Source organism: Heloderma suspectum, chromosome 3 (assembly GCF_057233095.1).
Source record: "Heloderma suspectum isolate Gila_16-S chromosome 3, 16-S_ref, whole genome shotgun sequence".
In the NCBI taxonomy this organism is placed as follows: domain Eukaryota; kingdom Metazoa; phylum Chordata; class Lepidosauria; order Squamata; family Helodermatidae; genus Heloderma; species Heloderma suspectum.
In genome coordinates, this window is record NC_139460.1 from 236,799,653 (window position 1) to 236,825,644 (window position 25,992).

Genomic DNA, 25,992 nt, shown 5'->3' on the forward strand with positions numbered 1-25,992 from the left:
GAGGTTCAACATCACTAGAACATTACAAAGGGTGGATGAATGAGTTCCATGTCATATTCAAAGCCTGGCTCTTTAGATCCACTTGCAGAAACTAATCTTCCAAATTCTGGAAGGCTGACTCCCCCTCACCCCAATCTGTCATAAAGAAAAAAGATTGCAAACATCATCCATTTACATATGTTCCACTGATGGGTGACTGGGTGTCAGACACAAAGTATTATCTTTTTTGTTTTTCTGACAGCTATGACAATGTGAAAGAAAGAGTCTTAAAAAAAAAATCGTGGGGGAGACATACTGAAGAAATAGTTTATTCCTTACATTTTAAAATGCCATAATACACACTCCAATCAGGCACTGGAATTAAGCAGAATAATTATATCAACAAAGAATCCTTTCATTTTAGAGAATGAGAAGCGGTCACTTTTTACTGAAACCATTTGAGTCCCACACAACAAAACCATTCAAGACAAGAGGAGAGACGTTTGAGACAAAACAAGATCATTCATCATCGCTGGAAAGGAAGAAGTATTTTACAGCCAACCTTAAAATTAATCCCAAATGAGGGAGTCTCCTTCCTAAGGAACAGAAAATTGGCAGGTCACTTCTCTGCAAAGGGACGGTTTCTGTCTTCAGATCTTGGAGGGCGCTAGGACCCTGCCCAGGAGCAGTGGGGCGAAAGCAAAGAAGACAATAATTTGTTCCATTGTAATGAGAACTGTAAGTGTTGGCAAGGGGCAGTTTCACAGGCCTGCCTTCTTTCACTAACGATTTTTTAGTGCCTCCAGTTAGCCAACCCAGACAATTTCTTCAGTTACCGCAACGGTCAACAGATTTGATCTTGCCAAAAAAAAAAAAAAAAAAACACCAACACCCACCAACAATTTAAATTAAAAAAAAAAAAATGAAGGCAAAGCCCAACTCATCATCAGCCTATGCAGGAGCAGGAGGGGTTTTGGAGTTAACTGCACGCAGGAAATCTCTCACATCCTGAGTTCCAGCGCTCGCTCTGTAACTATATATTAATGGGGCCGTCCTCCAGGCCCAGCTGATGAAAGTCTGTCTCTCAGTCTGGGCTAAGATGTCAGAGCGTCTCCAGGCAGGCCGGCGGCGCTGCCCCCCTCCTGCCCCCCCCCCAGCCCAGCGACTCCTGCTGCTGCTCAGCCTGGCCTGCCTCTTGAGAGCACCATCCTCCGGGGCCCACGGTGAGTTGGCGATGCGCCTGTGTCGGTCTGTCCTCGCGAACGCACGCCGCCTCGCCCCTGTGGCGGGAGAGCGCGAGCCAGCCCCCAGTGCCTCGGAGGAGCGCGGCGCGGCCGGCGCGCCGCCGGAGGAGCTTCGAGCCTCCGCGTTTTTGCGCAGACTTTCGCCCACCGAGACCCGCTCCCCCCCCGCTCTTTAGCATGTCCTCCCGACGTATTTCTCCCCGTTTTTGCGCCCACCCGGGTTGGCAACTCAGTCGCCCGCCCACCCCGCTTGTGCGAAGGGTGGAAGGGAGCAAGCTCAGGCGGGCGGCGCTCTCGCCCTGCGCCTCCGCGGCTCCTTCCAGCGCCGGGAGAGCGGAGGCGGGGGCGACGCGGCGGCCGCGACTGCCTCTGACGCTCGCCCGGCGCGAAGGACCTTCCCGCCCGCCGGCCCGCCGTCGCCCTGACGCCTCCCACGCTCGCTCGCTCCCTCCTCCGGCGACGTTTCCCTCAGCTGCGGCTCGGTTCCGGAGCGCGCGGCTTCCCCTTCGCCTCGGTATTCCTGTCGGTCGTGTTATGTCAATTCGTCCCCGCGCCTCCCTCCTTCCGGGCCCCCGCGTCTCTAGCCCCTATGAGGAGTCCAACAGGCGAAGCTTTCCCTCGCCTTCGCAGTACTGCCTCTTCTCACCTGCTGAATGTCTGCCTGCCTTTATGTTGTTACAGGCGGAGGACGCGGGGGTGGAGGGGGGAGAAAAAGTGAACTAATGGCTTAGTATTTCACTTCCAAGGCTGCATTGAAGGCAAATCCCCTCAGGGCGCTGCTCAAACAGGGAACGCTGTCAGTCACTAGGGAGTTACTGGGGCAGAATGACCTCCCTCAAGCAGGTTCACAGCACAATTTTAAGCATATTTACTCTGAATTCAGTGTGATTTACTTTCAAGTAAGTACATGGGATATACACGGCCTTAATTGTGTATGTATTCCGCCCTGGGGTTTTGTTTTTTATGTGCGTGTATGTTGCTGTCCTACAGCAATATAAGTATTAAGTACACTTTTGAATTGGCTATTCCTGATTTGATGCCAATACACGCTTCTTAAAAGTAATTTGTTGTTGTTTTCACTGGCATGTGACTTTTAGTCTATGCATGCTTCCATGGAAGTAAGTCCCATTAAGCAGAGTGGACCTTACTTCTGGGTATAGTTGGGAGCACCAAGCATATGAGAATATGTGGACCCCTGGTGTAGTAAATGAGTTCCTGGAAATCTCTCCTTGGAATTGTTTCTCAGTATGGTGGAGATATAATTCAGAGTAACTGCAATCCTATACAATCCTATACATATCTAGTCAGATGTAACCCTGTTCAGCTCAACAGATCTTACTCCCAAGTAGGTGTGTGTAGGATTGCAGCCTAAGCCTCTCAACTAGGCTTGCTTTTGGAACAGACCCCTCCCACCACTAATCTCTAAAGGGACCTGATGCTGATCCTACAGACTTGTCATAAAAAAAAAGGTAAAGGTGTCTCCAACCAGTCGTGTCCAACTCTAGGGTGCGGTGCTCATCCCCGTTTCTAAGCCGAAGAGCCAGCGCTGTCCGAAGACGCTTCCGTGGTCATGTGGCCGGCATGACTGAACACCGAGGTGCACGGAACGCTGTTACCTTTCCCGCCGAGGCAGTACCTATTTATCTACTTGCAATTTCTTGCTTTCGAACTACTAGGTTGGCTGAAAGTTTAAAAGACAGTTGTTTCTGAACAGCTGTTTTCTTTCGTTACACATTGGATTAGAATATATCCATGTGGACCATTTTTTTTAGGCATCCGATGTGTATCTGGTGGACATTCTACACCTAAGAATCACACTGCATCAGTGTCTTTGCCTGCATTACTTCCTTAACTCTAATCCACTACAAACATGCTGTGATCATAAGTGTTAACTGCAAGCCTGGAGGCGTAGAGTTGGTGTAATGTTCTCCCACACCTCATCATTTCTTCTTCTTTTCAGAAACTGCCCCTTGCGCTAACATGCTAAAGTGGAAATATGTACTTGGGTGCCAAAATGGCAGACTTGCTGCTGAAAGTGAAGTCACATATACATATAAACCCAACCTAATTAGATAACAAAGCCAGATTATCTAAGAGCCAAGCACCTTGGCTGATTGGCATATTGCGTTAGTGTAAAGGGAATAATGCTAGTCCTGTTTTTCTTGTAAGCAAAACATAGCTGTTTTCCCATTCTTCTGGAGGGTTGGGGAGGGGATGTTGCTGTGGTCCATAGGAATTCTGTGTGACCTCCTGTCTCTTTCCAGACTTTGTGTGTAGGTGAGGGCCAATCTGGAATGTTCGCATGTTGTCTTAAGCAAGCAGGACAGACTGTGGATTCTGTTGTTGTACTGTCCAGCAGTCTTCCTGCCTGCGCTGATGGAGGTGGTCTCAAACTTGGTATTGTGGATCCCTCCCCTCCTAGTGATTGTCCTAGGGGATCTCAACATTCATGCTGAGGCCACATGATCTGAGGCAACACAAGACTTCATCGTACCATAACAATGGGACTGACCCAGCATGTCATTCGCCCAAAATATGTAGCAGGACACACACTAGACCTGGTTTTCCCTACTGGGCAAGAGAATAGTGGTATGAAAGTTTTGCAGTCTGTTCCTTGTCATGATCAAGCCACTTCCTGTTGAGATTTAGAATGACAGTGGCTTAGGATGGTCTGCTCCCAGAGGCTGATGGATTCCAATGAATTCCAGAAGGCTCAGGGTTTGTTTGTTTTTTCCCAGTTGGTATCACTGGCGGTCTTCTTTAATCCCTGGTTGATCTGTGGAATGCACAGATGACCCAGACAGTTGACATGATCATTCCTGACTACTTCTCCTGCTTAGCACAGCCTGTTCACCTCCTTGGTATATACCTGAGTGGAGGTTGATGAAGCAAACTCAGAGATGTCTAGAATGCAAGTGGAGGGAAACGTGGAGTGAATGCAATAAAATGTTAGTAAGAGCTCATTATTTAGCCTGCTCTTTGGGGGTGATGGTGGTGATGAAGCAATTTTTCTCCACTACCATAACATCGTCTCAAAGTCATCAGAGGTTTTTTGAGTGATTCAGGGACTTTAAAAAATCTTCCTCTAAGGGTGATGTAGTGAAACTATTGGTGGCATGCTGTGACATGTTTTCAAGACGTTTTGAGGGTCACTTGTATCCCAGCTACAACCCCATTTGCAGGTGAATAATCTGGCTGCAGTGATCCATCTTAAGAACTATGGGTCAACTGCAAATGTCTCCTTGGTCAAGGTACTCAAGCATGTGGTGGTTGACCAGATTCAGGCTTTTTTTGGATGAGATTGATTTCTAGGGATGTCAGAGAATTCTGCCACGGACTGAAATGGGATCGAATTCCCTTCAGTCCGTGCCACGGAAACCTCTGCAGAACGGCACCATGAGGTCCTGTGGAGCCAGCAGTCATGCGGCTTTTTTTCCCCGTCATCTGCAAAGAGTCGCGGAATTTTCGTAAATAAAAACGCAGTGTAGTATATTCCGATAATAAATACGTAAGTTTTTTTTTAAAAAAAAATGAATTGTGCTCACCGCCTTGTTTGTGGGTGTTCTTTTTAAATTGAAATCCTCTGTCTCCGTTTACAGGACCAGAGACAGGACCGGCATGGTCATTTTAAAAGGTTTTTTCTTTCTTTAAAACAGCGTTGCTTTAAACAAAGAGTTTATTGCTCAGGCACACCTTAGACAGACTTCTTTTGGGAAGCCCCTAGGAAGAGGAAGTGTTTTGGCTGAAAGTAAACGGAGACGGAGGATTTCAATTTTTAAAAAAATACGTAAATATTTACGAAAAATAGCGATTCTTACAGAAGTTATGCAGACTCATGGAGATGGCTGGGCACTGGACTTACGGTTCTCGGTACAGATTTATCAGAGCGGAAAAAAAAGAGAATTCTGGGGGCTTGTGAATGGCGAAATGGAACACTGGCCACAAACTGCGGAAGTCAAGCAGCACTTAAGGTACACAGTTCATACGTCCCTATTGATTTCTTGAGTCCATTTCAATTGCAGTTTAGGCCAAGTTATGGTGCTGAAACAGTCATGGTTGCCCTATGGGATTACCTCTGTCAGGAAAGAGATAGGTGGAGTGCAGCTGTGTTGATTCTACCTGACTTCTTGGTGGCTTTTGATACCATCAACCATGGTATCCTTCTGGAACAGCTTTTGGAAGTGGATGAGGGTGTGACTGCTTTCTGGTGGTTCCACTTTTATCTGGACAGACGTTTTCAGAAGGCAGTGCTGGGGGATTTCTTTTTGACTCTGTGGCATCTTCACTTCAGGGTCCTGCAAGGTTCCATCTTATCCCCCATAATGTTCAACATCTACAAGAAACTGCTATGTGAAGTCATTAGGAAGTATGACATGTGTTGTCATGAGGATGCAGATGACATGCAGCTCTATTTCTATTTCTCTGTGAGGCTGTGGGTGTGCTGGATTGCTGCCTGACCCCAATAATGGACTGGAGGAGGGCTAAGAAATTGAAGCTCAGTCCAGACAGACAAGATGAAGGCACAGATAGAAGGTGGTTCCTTAGACCGGATGAGGGGCTTCAAGTTGTTCTGGCTCCCTCTGAAAGACCAGGTGTATATCTTGGGGGTCCTCTTGGATCCATCATCACCATTAGAGGCTCAAGTGGCCTCTGTGGTTCAGAGCACCTTCTACCAACTTTGGTTGGTATCCCAGTTACAACCCCATCTGCAGTGATCCACGCTCTTGTAATCTCCCATTTGGATTACTGTAATGTGTTGTAATATGGGATGCCTTTGAAGACTGTTCAGAAACTTCAGAAAGTGCAAAAACATTGCTGCAGGACTTTTAGCAGGGATCAGGCATTATGATCACATTATGTTGGTCCTTTCTCGCCTTCATTGGCTTCCAATTCATTTCTGAGCCTAATTCAGTGTTGGTTTTTTGACATATAAAGCTCTGCATGGCTTAGGACCTCATTACATGTTAGAACCGCTATATGTACCTACCCATGCCTAAAGGTAATCAATGAAAGCCCTTTTTTGAGTGCCCCCTCAATCCGAGGTTCAGAAAGTGGCTGTGAGAGACAGATGGGGGGGCTTTGGGGGGGACATTCGGTGGGGGGCTCCCCTAGCTTTGGAACACTTTCCCTAGGGAGGCTCGCCTGGCACTCAAAACTCTTGTCTTTTTGGTGCCAGGCCAAGACTTTTTGTTTTCCAAAGCATTTAAATATTTAAAGTATTTTAAACCTATACTGGTCAGGGGAGTATTTTAGTTCCTGATAGTTGGTTTTATTTCGGATTTTGGATTGGATCACTGGTATGTGCTTATTGGGTTTTTCTGCTGGGCTGGATTTCACTGATATATTGTGATTTCTATTGTTATGAATGAATGTTGACTGCTTCGGAATTACAGGTGGAATAATTCTAATATTACTCTGGTTGCAGACTGTATCAGCATAGGTCACAGCCAAGTGTGCTCTGAAATATGTGTTTAAATACCAACAAGTAAGAGAGAACTGCTGGTAGTTTTTTTACTTTGTTATGAAAATGCCTAAGGAGTGCAACAGCTGATGTAATCTTTCTGTCAAACAACTGGAGCTATACTCAGCTAATGAGGGTTTTGACCGTGGACACATTCAGATGTTGCTCTTATATCTCTGGGCTGGGGGAATATGAATGGATTCCATCTTTTCCTGGTTTCCTTATGCCCAGAGAGCCTTATGGACTATTACACCTTTCTATGTCTTTATAAAGCAGGTAAAAATATTTAAAGCAGATATAACTTATACATTAAAAACCATACGCTTATAAATTTCTGCAAAATAAGCTGAGGAAAAGTATTAATCATCCAAGATTATTGATGGATTTTCCCCACCTAGCCATCTTTGCTAGCTAGAAAACAGTCTAAATATTCCATGTTCCTTGTTAAAATCTCTCCGCCCCCACCCCCAACACCACATACACATCACACAACACTACCACCTCCCTGGAATTTGTTCCACGTGAATATTTGAGTTCAATTAATTATTCACAGTTGATCTGTTGTTTAAAGATGACCTATGGTATTTCTTCTATGTCCTAATAGGTAATGGAACTACTTGGAAAATTTCACAGTGTGGGTGTCTCTGAATGTTTGGATCTGGTTTGAAGCCTGAAACAGATACTAGACCTTGCCAAGCATGTACAGCAGAGGTGAACAACTTGTGGCTCTCCAGATGTTTTGGCCTAGACATCCCATCATTCCTCACCATTGGCTATTCTGGCTAGGCCTGATGGGAGCTGTCAGCCAAAACCTTCAAAGGGCCACATTTTGCCCACCCCATACATTGCGCAGGTTGAGGAAAACCAATATCACATAGAGGCATGTGGAGTAGCTAGCTTCCAGATTAGGAGTCAGAATGAACCCCAGTGGAACTGCCATGAAGAGAAGGTTACGACCCATGTGAGCCTGAGCCACCTCATAACCTCTAAGGCTCCTGACTTAACTTGCATGCCATGCTCAGAAGATACACAGTCTCGTATACTGTGCTCACTTATATGGTAGGTTTCATACACCCACATACTGCCTTGATTTTTCAACCACAATATGAACGCCTAACTGCCCACTAATCCTCTGCTTTCCTTTATATGCTTTCATATAAACATTGCTAGATATGGGATGTGGAGAGGTAGACAAAACTCAGGGCTGCCAGGCTACTCTGAACCTGACAGCAGTGCAGTGCAATGTGCTATATTATTACACATACAAGACAAACTGGGTATTTGGGCAAGCATCTGTGTTGTCATGGGGCAGACAGATGCTTGTCTTCTGAAAGCAGTGTAGAAATGGATGATGTGTATGCGTGGACAATGCTGAGAAATATGTAGGCATGAGGACAAGTCAGATTGATAGTGGAGATACAGGTGCCTGAAGGGCTATATATTGCAGAATATGATTGACAGATTCCTATTGGATATTCAGCTAAAAGGTTTGAAGATAGTTAAAGCTGAGAAACACTCTATGTATGGGAAGTGAGTGCTGCAGGAGTAGTGGGCAGTGCATACCCACAGATGAGGTTTGAAGAGACCAGGGTGACGCCAAGCTTTTTGTATGTCTGCATGATTTCTTTTCTGGGGTAAATTGGTAGGAGGAGGAAAGAAGGTTAATAGGCATGGAATGTGTACTCATGCCTAAGCCACGTTTTCAGGAATGGCATTTGAAGAACTAAGTCAAACAGAGGTGACAAGATACAGAGTTTTAGGGCTAACTAGTAAATTAAAGAATGATGTCACTGGGGTTAGAGGGCATACACCCAAGGGTTCCTAATGGCACTAGGTGACCACTGTTCCCATACTGTCCTTGAGTTTAGTGTTGCCCCCAATCTGCAAAGAAAGAAGATTACATACTGTGCCTGCTTCCAACAAGGCAAACTGTGGGTGTATGGTCGGAGCCTAAGTTGGAAGGAAGTACAATATGTACAGTGTCTTTACCACTTAACATGGCGAGGAGGCTGTGAAATTTTGTAAGAGCCATAACTATTCTCTTAAACTAAACATTTTTTGATTCTCATATTTTATGTGTGTTTTTAAATACACTGAATTACACCCCTGTAGCAGTATTATCCTTCATCCAGTACTCTTCCTTTCATCCCATATTTGATTTCCAAATTAAGATAGCTGTAAAAAATAATTTTAATCATCCTCTACCTCTTAACCCAATAATCAAGCTATGCAAACTTGCCTTAAAGCTGTTGTAAGTATGTATAATAGATAATTTTAAAAGATTGCTGGAAACATGAGTGGGAGGGTGCTGTTGCATTCATGTCCTTCTTGTGGGCTTCCCATAGTCATCTGGTTGGCCACTGTGGAAACAAAATGATGGACTAAATTGGCCTTTGGTCTGACATGGCATGGTTCTTCGTAAGTTCTCCTCTATCCAGTGGTAGCAGCCCAGATGTTTTCTAGAATACCACCCCTCCTTTCCAGGCATTTACAATGCCACCCAGAGCTACTTTCCCCCTTATAGCTGATGTGTTTTCCCCAATTCTCTCATAGGCCAGCCCCAATCTGAAGCACACAGATGGCTTGCCCCACCCACTGCCAGGCAGGTAGAGAGCAAATGGAGTGGAAAGGAGGCTGCCACTGTCATACCTGATATGACAGTAGTATGTTGCTTCATAAATGTGCTCAAAGAAGTGGGGGAAGGCATCTCCCAAGTTCTGGCAGTTTTGCACATGCTGATACCCCAGGAAAACCAGCCAACACAACCTTCAAGTATGAGTGGGGAATGTGTGGGCCTCCAGAAGTTGATGGACTGCAACTTCCATCAGCCCTAGCCAGCACAGGGATGTATGAGTAGGGATGGCGGAGAATTTCTCCCCGAAACTTCGGGGGGCCGAGCGCCAATGTGTTCGGCCCGCTGAACAAGTTTCGGGGAGAAATTCTCCGCACTCCCCTGCCCCCCGCACCCCCCCCGGGACGGGACGTACCTTTGCCGAATGTCCCTCCCAGTGGCGGGTCCGGCCGGCGGTTCGGCGGGTGTTCGTCCGGGGTGGGAGCGGCAGCCGGTCTTTCGACCGGCTGCCACCCCCGCCATTCCAATAAAAGAAAAAAAAAACGCCCCCGTGATAGGCTACGTGACGATTAACGTAGCCTATCATGGCTAGATCTGCAAAGTCAGCCGTGATAGGCTACGTAAATCGTCACGTAGCCTATCACGGGTGACTTAAAAAAAAAAAAGCATGTACGGATAATGGCAGCCCCCATAGGGAGCCGCCATTCCCGTTCCTTATTTGGTCGCTGTAGTCTACGTAAATCTTTATGTAGACTACAGCGACCAAATAAGGAACGCGAATGGCGGCTCCCTATGGGGGCCGCCATTTGCGTATGCGCTTTTTTTTTTTTTTAAGTCACCTGTGATAGGCTACGTTAATCATCACATAGCCTATCACGGCTGACTTTGCAGATCTAGCCGTGATAGGCTACGTTAATCGTCACGTAGCCTATCACAGGGGCGTTTTTTTAAAAAAAAAAAAACTTTGGAGTTTGCGGCCGGGCGAGGCGAGGCGCCTCCTCCCCGGCCTGAATTTCGGCCGGGCGAGGCGGGAAGCCTCCCCCCCGGCCTGAATTTCGGCCGGGTGAGGCGGGAAGCCTCCCCCCCAGCCTGAACTTCGCGGGGGGAGCAGCGAAGCGCCTCCCCCCCACCGCAAACAAGCGTCGAGGACAGGTAAGTGACTTTCGTCCACCCCTATGTATGCGAAATTCATTTCAGCTCATTTTTGATCAGGATTTACATGGATGGCACCTTTTGAACTGAAAATGGACTCTGATGAAATATGCAGTCAAAGTCTGTACATTTCTGAGCTTGCAATGTGATTTGTGGGGGAAAAAACAAACCCATACATTCAACAGCATGCGTTCATTTGAAAAATGTGCATGAAAAAAATGTGTACTTTTGAAAACGCTTTAGTCAATCAGAGAAAAAATGTGTACATTACAAAAATGTGCACAACTGATGCATACATTTGGAAAAATACGTAAAAATATGCACAGATTTTCGTGCAAAACCCACAAAACCCCAAAGCTCTAAATCTGATTTGTACATGAGTCTGAACAAGCTTCAGGATGGAATTTGGAGAACTTCGGCAAGCTTGAGTTTTGCTAATTCGCACATCCCTAAGCCAAAGTTTAGGGATAATGAGAGTTGCAGTTCAACATCATCTGGAGGGCCAAACATTCCCTATTCCAGCATTAGGTTTTCGCTGCACAGCTCTTGTGCTACCTTCCTTAATTTAGGGTGCAATCCTATTCAGCCTCTAAACTCAGAGACAACCGCCTTCTCCGCCAGGGCAGGAGAAGCACAGAGGGGATCACTCCCTTCACTCTTCTCCTGTCCTGCATTTTTGGCTAGACAGCTGATTGCGGCTTTCTAGCCGCAAGAGGGCTGAGCGGGGGAGGAGGCTGCTGTACAACACATTGGATATGTTGTATTGGCATTTCCGCCCTCCCCAGTCTGGAACACCCCTTTTCGGCCGCTCTGCACTCCTCTTGCGAACTGGTAGGGATGTCAGAGAATTTCGCCACGAATCTCGGGGAGGCTGAATGCCAGCGCATTCGGCCCCCTGAAATTGGTGGCGAAACGGTCTGCCCCCCCCGCCCCCCCGGGACGGGACTTAACTTGGGCGAATCCTCCTGGCGGCGGCGGCGGCGGCCTGTCTTCTGACCGGCTGCCACCGCCGCCATTTCCAGTTAAAAAAAAAAAAATCGTGATAGGCTACGTAAAGATTTACGTAGCCTATTGCGGCTAGATTTTAAAAAAATACCGTGATAGGCTACGTAAATGTTTACGTAGCCTATCACGGCTGATCTAAAGGGGGAAAAAAACGCGCGTACGCAAATGGCGGCGCCCATGGGCGCCGCCATTTGCATTCCTTATTTTGACATGTCTTAGTCTACGTAAACATTTACGTAGACTAAGACGGCGAAAATAAGGGGAATGCAAATAGCGTAGATGCTACGCTATTTGCGTTCCCCTTATTTTCGCCGTAGTCTACGTAAATGTTTACGTAGACTAAGACGTGTCAAAATAAGGAACGCAAATGGCAGCGCCCATGGGCACCGCCATTTGCGTACGCACGTTTTTTTTCCTTTTAAATCAGCCATGATAGGCTATGTAAACATTTACGTAGCCTATCACGGCTGACTGCAGGGACGCAAATGGCGGCGGCTACGGCCTCCGCCATTTGCATACCCGGCCGGCCAGGATTCGGGGGGGAGGGATGGAGCGCCTCCCCCCTGGCCAGAATTTCGGGGGGGTGGGACGGAGCACCTCCCCCCCCACCTTGAATCAAATTTCGTTAAAGGTAAGTCACTTTCGTACATCCCTACGAACTGGGGGGACGTCGGTTTCCGGAAAACAAGATATCCTGTGGCCGTCTAGCTGCTGTCTAGCGGCCATAGGATTGCTCCCTCCAATGATGTATTAAAAAGTTAAGTAATGTGTGACGTGCAGAGAATTTGGGGGGGGGACTGCAAGTCTGAGACAGGGGGAGCTGGGATAGGTGGGCACCCACTGCTCCCTCTAGTGGCAGCTGCCACCATGCATGCATGACATAAGTGCCATCTCCCCATCTCTCTCCATTTTATAAAATGGGAACTGAAAAACACTATAACATTATAAAGTTGGAATAAATGTTCCAAAGTCAGTGACTATCAATAACAAAAAAAAATTGAATAGACTAAACCCCAAGAGATTCTCTACATGAAATTTCATATTAAGATGGCAAACTACCTTGATTTGTATAAGGAACTAGTGAACATATCTAGCTATGCACGGGTTGGAATAGCCCTTGGTTTGATACAGTGAATTTTCAAGCAAACCTACACAGTTGTCAGAGTTGGAAACATTGCTCCTGCTCCATTTGAATGAAGGCATGTCAGCTGGCATGCCTAGGCATGGCCCCTGACACAGTGCACCCCTATAGCCCCCCGAAGGAGGGGTCTGTCTACCCCATTATCCCTGAGAGGGGCTACCCCAGAGCAGGGGAGAGCAGGCAGGTGTGTAACTCCCATCCTACGAACCTCCCCTGGTTTCAAACTGTATGGACTGCAAAGCTACGTACTGGTATGGGAAGTCTGACCCTAGTGGCTGAAGATGTTACTGCAGGCTTCAACCATATGGATACATTCGAATTAATACATTTAAAAACAAAACCCTGAGGCACACACCCCTAGGGTCCCCTTAGCATGTCTGCTTTAGGTGTCTAGTTCCAGGTGTCTAAGTTTCATGGTATTAGCACTATGGTGCTGAAGGATAGACAGACAGACACAACTTTTATTATAATAGCTAGAATTGCTGTGGTTTTAACAGATTATTTTATGAACCTTAACTATAGTGCCACTCCTGCACCTCTGTACTATAGGCAATCTGTAGAGCTGGCCAAAAGAAAGGGTACTAGCTAAAGGTCTCTGGGTTTTGGCTGCACTAGCTTTGGGGAGATAGGGTGATTGTAAGCTCTGTTCTTCCTCACTGAGGCCATTTCTATTTGGATAGATTAGACAGGAGGGGGTTCAGTATTCTTTACCATGTTCTGGTGACCTCTGCACCAGATATACATCTCTTGCGGTGGTAGGCCTCACTGGCACATAACATGTGGATTTAAGGGCAATACCTTTTACAATGTAAATACAAGTATGATTTTTGGTAAAATGCCGATTTGTTTTGGAAAATGACGTATGAAGTAAAGCAAGTACAAATGAGGTTATCCAATCCAGTTGATTCATTATCATACCAAAAAAAATCAAATGTAGGTATTCCTTGTGGCTTACATAAATGAAGTATCATGTCCATGTGACAGCATGGGATAATATTGGCTTATTTTGGGACTATCAGTGACACATTGCTGATAGATGCAAAACCTAATTGGCTCTTTAGCCCTTGCTTATATATATGTCTGTGGAATTTAACTCACAGTGTACATTTTTACTGGGTAATGCTGCTTCAAGGCTAAATAATTAACACACAAAATCCATAATATGTTCAGCATGGCATTGGCGTTAGTTTAAAGACAGAAGTTATACACCTGAGATATTAAAACATAAATGGGTTACTGTGCATGTAGGATGAGCACTTCACAAAGCAATTTTATGAGAGTATAACTGCCCAAATATTTGCATAATGGATTTTATTGCTCAGAGAGAGTGTTTAAGAACTTAGATGCATAGTAAAAGAACCCAATATTGCTTCTGAAGGCAACTATCCTTCCTCTCTTATATTGCATATCAGATCTGTTTACTTCTTTGGATTTAGGCAAGCACGCACGCATGGTCAAAACCAACTTTGGATAATAGGGCACTTACCACTGTTGTAGTTACCATACAAATGACGTACAGAACATGTAGACTTGCAGTAAAATACTGATCTTGTCCCAGAACCAGATTAACTCTCAGATTTAAAAACAAACCTGAGATAAGCACAAGCGTCAATAATGTGTTGAACAGCACAATTTGTTTAATATGAACAAGGGCTGAAGGTTACATTAGTCACTGCAAACACTGCAGACTCATTTCCCAATTTGAGGTTCAATTTTGGCAACTTTGTTTACTACTTTTAATTCAACCAGAATATTGTAGGATAATTGAACGTGTAGTATTTTAATTCTTTAAGAAAGGCAATCAAGGTGACTCCCCAAACTATCACCCAATAAGTTGTCTTGACATTCCCGCCAAAATACATGCATGATATCTTTTATATAAGTTAGATACAACAATGGGTCAAAGAGCCATGGCCCCAATCAAGCCATGTCCCCAATGCAGGCTGGCTTTCACAAGGAACATAGTACAATTGATCAGTGTTTTGTTTTGAATTAACTTAGTCAAAAATATGTTAATGGTCCACCAAAAATATTGTATGATGTATTGTTGACTTTTCATCTGCCTTTGACTCCCTAGATAGTATCTATGAAAAAAAAACACCAGTGACTTCACTGGATACATGATTGTTGTTTCATATACTGCAATTCTATTCCAATGCAGATGTTAAAATTTGAACCGAACTTGTAGGATCTTTCAGATTCAGTATTTACATCAAGTGGAGTAAAACAGTGTTGTATTCTCCCCCCCACACACATACACTATTTAATGTTTACATAAATGATGTATTTCAGGAGCAATCCTCCCTTCTCCTCCCCCGACCCCAAATTGGTAATAAAAAAATTCCAGTGTTTCTTTATGCAGATTATATGGCTGATTTCATTATCCCAAGTAGGTATGAGAAGAGTACTTTCCACATTTTGAATCTATTACAAGCAGGAAGGTATATTTATTAATTGTGGTATGACTAAGTTGTTGTTTGCCAAAAGACATAAGCAGCATAAATGGGTCTTGGATGGTCATATTATTGAACAATGCTTGTTTGAGTACTTAGGGCTTCACTTTTACAAAAACTCTATCTAGCACACTCATTTTGAGGCAATTAAAATGTAATCTGCCTGTTCATTGGGGGCTTTCAATACACTTTATTATACTGAGCTTCATCATTTGTTAGGACTGACATTAACAGCTCTTTTTGCGAAAATTGTATCATGTTTGTTATATGGTACAACAATCTGGGTTAGCTCTAGTAGAGATGAATTTGATATAATAAAAAAATAAGTTTCTGCATGCATTACTTGCAGTCCCAGATAGAACACCTGGCAAATTACCTAGAACTAAGTTAGGTCTCTCTTCTTTAAAAGCACGTATTAATAAATCCATGATTCTATACTGGGGGGAAAAAACCCCCTGCTAATATTGGGCAAACATTTAGCAAAACTAGACTTTTAGAACTATAGAAGACAGAAGTCCAGGCACTTTTTAAATTATTTGATGTTGAGTTCAATTTCCCCTGTAATGTCACCTCTGATGATAAGATCCACAATGTAGTTTTTGTTTAAGATTCTAGGTATTTTAAAATTTAATCTGATCATAAAAGGGTGGCTTATCTGTGGGAATAAATGTTTTTCCTGTTAAATATGCACTTAGATATATTTCAAATGGAGATTATATTTCAAATGGAGATTATATTTCAAACATTTGGATCTATATACATATACATTAGCACATACAAATATTATGCAAATCTCTGTCCTCTTCTTTTTATGATGCATTTCCATTGTCATTGTCTATAAATGACACTTGTCTTGTGTCACTGTTTGAAGGCTCCTTTATCTTGAAGGGTTGTGAGGCATGGAGCATTCATTCATTCATTCATTGCATTTATACCCCGCCTTTTTTCCTCTTGCAAGGAACCCAAGGCGGCTTACATTATCCTCCTCCTCTCCATTTTATCCTCACAACAACAACCCTGTGAGGTGGGTTGGGCTGAGAGTCTGTGACTGGCCCAAAGTCACCCAGTGAGCTTCCATGGCCAAGTGGGGACTAGAACCCGGATCTCCCAGCTCCTAGTCCAACACTCTTGCCACTACACCATACTGGCTCTAATTTTCTCTATCCTTTGGAGATACCCTAAGTCAAAGTACTTGTTTCTCCTGCACCCTGTCTCATCGTTGCTGTTCCTGCTGCCACTATTACAGCCCGTACTGCCAGAGGTTTATTTACTGCCATTGGTGCATTGATGTATGCAACCATTGTCACTCACCATATATGATGTGTAAGAAAGCAGGCACTCTGATCTGTAAAAGGAGAGAGAAAAACCCTGAATGTTAATGATATAGGGGTTTGAGGGCTTCTTCACATGGAGCTTTATCCTGCTATTGAGATTGCTCACTCATGGAAGTTTTCAGGCCCTGTCGATGACATCATTAACCTCCAGGGCATCTCCTGCACTAAATGACCTTGATTCCATTTTTAAATAGATTGGAGACAATAAGGTATCAAATTATCTTGCTTGTGTTCCACTTGAGTTCCCTCCATGAAAAATGAAAAGCTGCAAGAAGGGGAGCTAGACCAATGAAACGTATGGAAGACTCCAATAAGGGGGAGAAGGCGGGAGAAAGGGGAGGGGGGAAAGGAAGTACATGTAAAGGGAGTCCATTGTGACCCTGCATTTAAAATGGTAGCAGAAAGCCCCCTTTTAAATGCGGGATTTTAAGCTGGTGTAGAGATGCTCTGAGTCTGGTTGGGACACACCAACCTTGTCTGTGGATAGAATTCCTTTTAGATACAGCCAGTTACAGCCTGTATGTATGTTATGACCAGTTATCAGCCCTTGTTTATACTGAACTAGTGTAGGTTTGAAGGACTTAGGGCCAAACTGAGAGTAGAAATAATTCACTTTGGGACTATATCATGTTAATGTAAAATATTGTTACTAATTTGAGGCTGTGATCCTAAGTATGTTTACTAGGGATTAAGCCCCATTGAATACAGTGGAACTTTCTTCTGAGTAAACATGCATTGGATTGCATTATAAGGCTGTAATCCTATATCCACTTACCTTGGAGTAAGTCTCATTGAACTGTATATGATTGTGCTGTAAGTGACTCTTTTATCATGTCAAATGTATCATACAAAAATCTCTAAAATAAATTCACTTTGTGTTTTAACATGTTCTTTTAAGGCTTATGCTATCATCTTATTCAGTACCTTAAAAGCACAGTGTGATTAAAATGGTTTCATTTTGGTGTCATTTCTGGTCTGGAACTTGAGTAAGAATGAGGAAGACTTGGATTTACTGTTTGCATATCTGACAGTTAAACACAATGAAACCATAGATTGGATAAACACATTCTTTCTTCTCTCAAATCTATGATCTAATATGGCAACAAGCAGAACACTTCATGGCCTGTTAATTGTGCTGGCTAATAACATACAGCAAGGCATACAGATTTGGATGTGGAAGTTGGCAGAAATGCCTCTTACATCTGTTGCCAACCATCACACAATAGATTTTAATCAGGCACATATTAAAACTTTTCTGGCACTGTCCTAAATCTGTTGTGATAGATGCATTTCTGCAACATTTGTGTCCCTTGGAAAAAAAAAAAGTTCTCTGCTATCCAATGTAGAAACATACCTCACGTATGGTTGCTTATCTGTGAAAGATTAAATTACAATGTGAACTTCATACCATCTAAATGGTAATATGATGCAAAACACAAAAATATCAAATGAAAAATTATCCAACTCTTTGTCCTGACACTGCATTAAACAAATGAAATGAACATAGAGGAATAAATGTATTCAGAGGCTAAAACTATTTGAATCTGATCCATCATTAGCCACAGAAGCACACAATAGTCTCTGTATGCTGAAATGCTGGTTCTCAAGGTGGCTCAAAATATAAGCAGGGACATTGTTCTATCTTTGTGAAATGATAAAAGTGAGATGTCTGTCATATGTACATACAAACATACAGTGGGCTGTTATCTACTTATGCTATCACTTTTCCCATCCCAATGCCTTAGAAATCTCTATGGTTGATTCCAATTATCACTTCGTGGACTTATTTTCCATCCATGATGGGGTATTTTTGGTGTGTGTGTTTTTGATGAGGTGGTGAAACAGCCATTTCAGTGCTCTCCAGAATCCACTCTCAATCAAAGATGAAATGTTTCAAAAGGGCCATTTACAGTGAGCGGTTGAACTGGAACTACCATACAGTTGAGGCTGAAACAATTACTAGCAGTATTGTATTGTGGTGCAATGCTTGGTGAATGATGTTTTAAAGTAACATATCTTGCAAAGTCAAAAGGAATATTTGTCTGAAGGAAGGTTTTACTCCTTCTTGCCTTTAAAGGAGCCAAGCAGATGCTCCCCTGTGATGACACAAGTATGATTTTACATCATGAGCAGAGCCCTATCTGCAGGATGAACTGAGCATCCTCCTAAAGTATCTGCACGCTTTAGGACAATTCAGTGAAGGTTCCTAGAGTAGGTGTATCCATGCCAAGCCAGTTCAGTTTCTGGAGACAGATAAATGCTAAACTAACTTAAGAGGAGCATTTTCAAATTATACTGAAATCTGAGGTTTCAAAATCCTCCCTACCAGCTTCTTCCTAAATATTGGGTGCTAATATCCCTCAGCAATGCTTTCTTAGCACTTTTGTGTATATTTCTGGGAAATTTGAATGGATGGTTTCCATACACATGACTGCTTGTGAAAATCACATTTGTTACCTCATACTCCAGAACATTCTATACTGCCAGTAGAATATTATGATACATACAGGAAGCCAAGTTCTTGAAACAGGTGAGGTGAGATTTTGTTAGCGTTTCTAACACTCTTACCAGATTTTTGGCAGAGACTCTGCTTAAATAATCCAGATAAAGATCTGAATGCCTTCTGCAACACTGACAGGATGTTGAATTTGAACCCTGCACCTATTTCAATACATCTTAGATTAAAGAACAGCATATTTGGGGGAAAGAATTTTACGTTGAGAACTAGCAACAGGTCTTTGAAATAAATCTTAACATATCGACCCAACCCATACTTTAAAATATTTGCGCTGTTCTTTATTCAAATATGCAACCATTTGTTATATCTTTTAATACATCCTTGTCATTTATGCATTTATTTCATTTATGCATTTATTTCATTTATGCATTTATTTCATTTATGCATTTATTTCATTTCTATTCAACTTTCTTCCATCATAGAACTCAAGGTAGGATACCTAGGGTCCCCAGGCAGTCTCTCATCCAGGCCCTGACCAGACATAGAGCTGTTTTAAATGAGTGAGGAAGGAAGTTAACATGTTGTTAGATTAAAAAAATCATTCTCTTAAGCCATAATTACAACAGAAGAGCCATTGATTTTCCCTACCCTTAACACATTCTTCAGTATGAGAATCAAAACTCCTGTCATTAACCCCTTTCAAATGCTCTCGTATTGCATATTAGGAAATAAAGTGTAGTATTTTTCTTTTTACAAAAGGTGAAAATTGAAAAAACCCTTAAACATAATTTATCGATACACATTTAATAATTATTACTCAATTATTGTATATAAAACCAAATGATACAATAAATTTATGTAAACACTAGCAAAGTTGCTATGCAATAATCCTTGACATCTTTATTATTTCTGTTTTAAAACTGGAAGTATCTGTTCATTATCCTAATGTGGTTTTTTTAATATTTCTGTTTTTTTAAGTAAAATCCCCACTCTCATCAGTCTCTAGTTTTCAAAGTCTGGCACCTTAGCATTCCCATGACCGTGCAGGGTAGCATGTGCCATATACACTGACTCCTTTAACTGGACAAACTTCTTATTTATTTAAGACATTCTAACTCTAGTTTCCTCCTCCACATAAGAAGCCACTCAAAGTGGCTTACAAAATATAAAAACACAAAAACAATAACTAATAAATATAACACATTAACACGTTTCCTAATGAAACACAGATAAAAGGAAGATGACCTAATCTCTTGGAACAAGGAGTTCCACATATGGGTTGCTGCTAATGAGAAAGCCCTCTTGCATGTTGTCACCAAACGTGCCTCTGGAGGTAATGGCCCAAGAGACACCCAAGAGGGGTGCAGCAGGTGATCTTAAAGGGCTAGCAGGTTTACATAGGGGGAGATGATTCTTCAAGTAGCCAGGTCCAAAGCCATGTAAAGGTGATAAGTAACCAGCACCTTCAATTGCATTTGGAAACAAACTGGCAGCCAGTGCTGCAGATACCATAAAAGGGTCACATGGTCTCAGCACTTTAACCCAGTCAAACATTTAGCAGCATTCTGCACTAGCTGGGTTTCCAAGTGGTTTTCAGGGGTAGCCCTATGTAGAGCACATTACAGTAGTCCACTTGAGATGTACCTAATGCATGTGTGACTATGGCCAGGTCTAACCACACCAGGAGTGGACATAACTGATGCATCAACCAGCAAAAGCATTCCTGGCAACAGCTGACACCTGGGCATCTAATAACAAGACTGAGTACTCCCAAGCTATGACCCTGATCTTTTAAGGGGAATGCTGACATCCTACCCCAGACTGGTAGGCTTCCTAACCAGTAGCGCCTTTGTCTTGTCTGGATTTATTTTCAGTTTGTTCAGCCTCATCCAGTCTATCAGACACTAATTCAGAACCTCCATGGCCTCCCCAGAATATGAAAGAAAGGAGAGTACAGAACATTAGCATACCAATGAAAGCCACTCCCGATCCCTGGAGGATCTCCCCCAGCATTTTCATGTAGATGTTGAAAGGTATAGGGGACAACATTGAACCCTGTGGAAATCCATAGGCCAAGGGGTCCATCATGGACCACAGCACCACTTACCCAAAAGGAAGGGCTAGAGCCACCACAAAATATCCCCCCAGCCCCAGCCCTACAAGGTGGTCCAGAAGGTTGTCATGGTCAATGGGATCAAAATCTGCTGAGAGGTCCAGAAGAACCAACAGGGACACACTCCCCCTTTCTAGCTCCCAGCAAAGCCAATCACTAGAATGAGCAAGGCAGTTTCTATCCCCAAACCAGTCTGAAATCAGACTGAAATGGAATCAGATGATCAGTTTCATCTAGGAATTCTTGGAGTTGGGCTGCCACTACAGGCTCAAGCATCTTACCCCCAAATGGAAAGTTTGATACTAACTGACTTAAAATAGTGGGGTCAAAATATGAATTCTTTAACAGAGGACAAACTATTGCTGTTTTTAGGAAAGATAGAACAGAACCCTCACGTAAAGTAGAGTTTCTACCACCCTGTCAGCCAGTTCATCTCTGGCTGCCTTTACAAGCCAAGATGGACAAGGGTTAATTAAGCACTGTGCTTAATTAAGCACCTTAAATTGTAAAACAGCTGCATATGCTAGCTTTCTCATTGTTATCTAGCTATAGTGTGGCACTTTATCTTGAGGTACAGATAAAATAGTTCAGAATCGGGGCAATAAGGTGGGAAAATATAGCTCATATGCATTTTGAAGCTGTGATGGTTCCCTGTTAATACATGTTTTGGCATGGGTTACCCTTCAAAATGTTGGATACAGTCTATCAGAACAGATTCCAGTATGTAGTTTAGTTGTGCCAATATACAAGAAATGAAAGGTTTATAGAGAAACTACATTGATATATAAACCAGGTATATTTTTAAAAGACACATTGAGCTTCAAAATATTCGACTTAAATAAGTTCCGCTCTTTCACGCAGTGCCAAACATGTGTTTGAATGACTGATGGAGTCATATGGCCCCCAGAATGAAACACTTTATTGTGTACAGACTTGCAGCTTTCCTAAAGTTATACTACAGAAGCTGAGAGATTAAGAAGATCCAACTGTTAGGAGGCATGTGCTACAATAGTTGCTTTTATATTTATGCCATACTGCTTATTCTCCTCTCAATACACCGGTACATTCAGCTGGTCAAGCAGTGAAATTAGCCATCATGACTCTTATTGTTGTGTGACCTTAATCTTTGAAAGTCAGATTAACAGTACTGTTAAGGTTCCATGTTCATGTTAAAGTTTCAAACATGACTTTTTATGAAGACTATGGCATTTGAGGGAAGGTATAACTATTTCTTCTTGGAGCCTAGCTCAGAAGGAAGTAATTCAAAAAAGAGCAAGTGATGACAGCGAATATTTCTTTGAATTATAGAACTGAAATGTTGCATGGATTTTTTTTTTTTTAAATGCTGCTTAGCTAAAGGGAGCAGTAATACTTAAACCTCATTTTTGTCATGTGAGCAGTCATGTCTTATGAATCTGAGCAACGTAAAAGATCAAATGGAAGTGCAAGAAAACCCAATGTAGATTAGTTTGAAGTTGGCAGCCCTGTCAAGTCAGGGAGAGGATACATTTTGATTAGAAGCAGAAGGAACGGAAAATTAAATTCAGAAATACATGGAGTCATCTAACTGCTGTTGTGTCCTCAGGCTCATCAAAAGCCTTAGTTGATTTTTTACAAGACTATTAATGCTCTAGAAAAGTACAGTACAAGATATGAATGAACAAGATAATTTAGAGGGTTTTTTTTTTAAGGATATGCTAATTAATATGTCCTTAGGAGAAAGGGTGAACTTTAATCAATGGGCCTTGCATATGATTCACTGTGTACTGGACTAAAGATAATTTTTAACAGGCAGTTTGAAATCATTCTGTTTCTAGGTATGGTTCTTCAAATAGATCATTGGTAGGTTTTCATTTTCTGAATGCTAAAGAATTTCTCTGCCGCTAGTGGCATGCACAAGCTGAGGTTGGTGGTGCTGTGGCAAAGGCAGCATAAGCTTGGGAAGGTTACCTCAACAAATAGATCTCCCCCTATACCAAGGGTAGGCAACGTGGTGCCTGTGGGCTACAGTGCGCCCTCGGGCACCTTTCTTGGTGCCTGCCAAGCTGTTCTAGCCTTCCTACGTTAACAAGTTTTCTTACTGGCAGCTGGGATCACTTCAAAGCAAAGTGATGGCCTCCAGCTGCTGCCATATTCATTTCCCATGAATGCCTCTGGGCCACAAATGATACTCAGAGACATTCTTAAGAAATGAAGATGGGCAGCTGCAGGCTAATGCTTTCCTCTGCAGCATGTCCAGGCACCAAGAAAAAGAAAGGGGGAAAAGAGACTCCTGTCACTTCTGTTTGACAAGCTGTGCCTCCCATGGCAGCCATTTTGTGATGATGCCCAGGAAAGTTTTTCAAATTGCCAAATATTCCCACAGGCCCCAAAAGGTTGCCTAGCCTTGCCCTATACCAACCTTCCAGACCACTACGATCCTCAGTGGACACCCTGCTGTCTGTGCCATGGTCTATGGATTTCTTTTTGTCTCCATGGTGACACAGAGACAGGCATCTTCAGTGGTTCCCCCACCCTGGAATGATCTCCCCTCTGCGGTATGCCAAGCCTCAGAGTTGGTGTGTTTTAGGTGTTTACTGAAAATATATCTTTTTACTTTGGCTGTCCTCCAGCCGTGACCTGTCTTTGAATCATTCTCTAATATGGTACTGTTTATTACATTGCATGTATTGTATTCTTTTGTAAACCATCCCGGGATTTGTGCAAATGTGAAACGCTATAGAAATATTGCTAATAAAATGGACTGGAATTGTGGGAAAGCTTTGCAATCTAGTGCAGACTGTAGCAGCCATGGTGCTCAGTGGGACACCATCCATGCTTACATTACAGCTATATTAAAGGAACAGCACTGGCTGTCTAGCTACTAGGGATGTACGAAAGTCACTTACCTTTCCGCGGATTATGTTGATGGTGGGGGGGAGGCGTTCTGTCCCTCCCACCGGAATCCTTGACGGGGAGGAGGCGATCCGTTCCTCCCCCCTGGAATCCTCCACAGCCGGCTGTGCTCCACGGCAGCTCTGCAGAGCAGCTGGCCAGGCCCAGGCCAGAGCTGTCCGCAGCTGGATTTCCGGCCACGGAGGGCTCTGGGTAAAAAAAACAACAACCGCGTACTCAAATGGCGGCGGCTACGGCCACCGCCATTTGCGTTCCTTATTTTTGGCCGTTTTAGCCTACATAAATATTTATGTAGGCTAAAATGGTGAATCAAAAAGGGACGCAAATAGCGCCTGCTACGCTATTTGCGTTCCCCTTTATTTTCACCGTCATAGTCTACGTAAATATTTACGTAGACTAAGACGGCCAAAAATAAGGAACGCAAATGGCAGAGGCCACAGCCGCCGCCATTTGTGTACGCCTTTTTTTTTTTTTTTTACCCAGCCATGATAGGCTACGTAAATCTTTACGTAGCCAATCACGTCTTGTAAAACAAACAAACAAACAAACAAACAACGACAAGACTGCAAATGGTGGCGCTGGCAGCCAGTCGGAAGACCAGCTGCCGCCTCCGCAGCAGCTGCTGCCGGAGCCGCCGCCACCCAGAATATCCACCCCAGGTAAGTCTTGTCCCGGGGAGGATCCACGGGGGGCTGGGGGGGTGGCAGGCCGTTCCGCCACAGAGTTTGGGGGGCCGAATGCACTGGCATTCGGCCTCACTGAGATCCGTCACAGAATTCTCTGACATCCCTACTAGCTACGGAGCCATGTTCCAGGCAACATTTTAGCTTGACTCTTCCTTTCTCTGTTGTTTCCAGAGAATAACATTGGGTGCCTGTGCCTCAGCCCCTGGCAATTGAACTGTAGGGTGTCTCGGGGCATTAGTTTGTCCCCAACGTTGTTTAACATCTATTTGAAGCTATTGGGAGTGATCATCAGGGGATATGGGGCAAGGTGTCATCAGTATACTGATGACACCCAGGTTTATTTCTCTGTAACATCTGAATCAGAAGAGGCCATGCACGTTCTGAATTGGTGCCTGGATGCAGTTATGGAATAGATGTGGGGTTAATAAATTGAAGCTGAATCCTGATAAGACAAGAGATTCTATGGGTGCGCAGGTCTGGGAGATACCTGTTCTGGACAGGAATGCATTCCTTCTGAAGGAACAGGAGAATGTTGGGGGATGGTCCTGGATTCATCATTGTTAGTGGAGGCCCAGGTGACTTCAGTGGCCCAGAGCACCCACTACCAACTTTGGCTGGTGCGCCAACTTTGCCAGTTCCTGGATAGGGATAGCTCAGCCACTGTGATCCATGCACTGGAAACTTTGTGACTAGATTACTGTAATGTGCTGTATGTGGAGCTGCCCTTGCACCTGGTTCGATGTTGCAGCTAATGCAGAATGCAGCAGCTAGGCTGCTCAGTGAGACACCTAGCTGTATACATGTTACACCTGTCTTAAAAGAACTGCACTGGCTACCTATTAGCTACCAAGCCATGTTCAAGTTTCTGCTAATGACATACAAAATCCTCAACAATTTGGGACTAGAATACCTAGCAGACAGCCATTCCCTATATACCCCTATATATACCCAACTGAACTTTAAGGTCTTCAGGGGAGGCCTTGCTGGTTGTTCTCGAACCAACAATGTTACCACAAAATATTGTGAAAGCAGGCCTTCTCAGTGGCAGCACCCACCCCCTGGAACACCCTTTCCTGTTCAGGAGGCAGAAAAAAGGGGAGGGTGTTTCTCTTGGGCCCCATCTACATGGAGGATTTATTCCAGTTCTGCTCCTCCTCACATAACAATGATCATGGCACATAACATTCACCCCTTCCCACAGGCACATATTCTTGCTGTAAAATTCATATTTTTACAATATTGTTTTGTGATGAATTTTCCCATTGTTCTGGCTCCAGTATGGTTTGGGAGTCTGTGTGAACTCAACGAGCACAGCATCTTCACATAATGTTAATGCTTTGTTTAATGCTCCCAAAGGAGCCTGTGCTTTGAGATGACTGTTGATCCTTTGAAATCTCCACTTCTGTCCTGAAAACAGCCTGCCAAACTCAGAAGTAATTCCCATTGACTTCCACTGCACTTATTCAACACGGGAGCTGAAAGGGGTGAGGAAGGCTTTT

The 25,992-nt window shown here is 43.6% G+C and overlaps 1 protein-coding gene across 1 annotated transcript in view; it reads left to right on the plus strand.

The window, feature by feature from the left end:
• The first annotated feature begins 300 nt into the window (after positions 1-300).
• Positions 301-25,992, plus strand: part of ADAM12 (ADAM metallopeptidase domain 12) — a 359,777-nt gene continuing 334,085 nt past the window's right edge. The window contains exon 1 of the mRNA XM_084841456.1: positions 301-1,202. Coding sequence (XP_084697582.1) covers positions 1,049-1,202 — 154 coding nt within the window. The 5' untranslated portion in view covers positions 301-1,048. The remainder of the gene's footprint in view (positions 1,203-25,992) is intronic.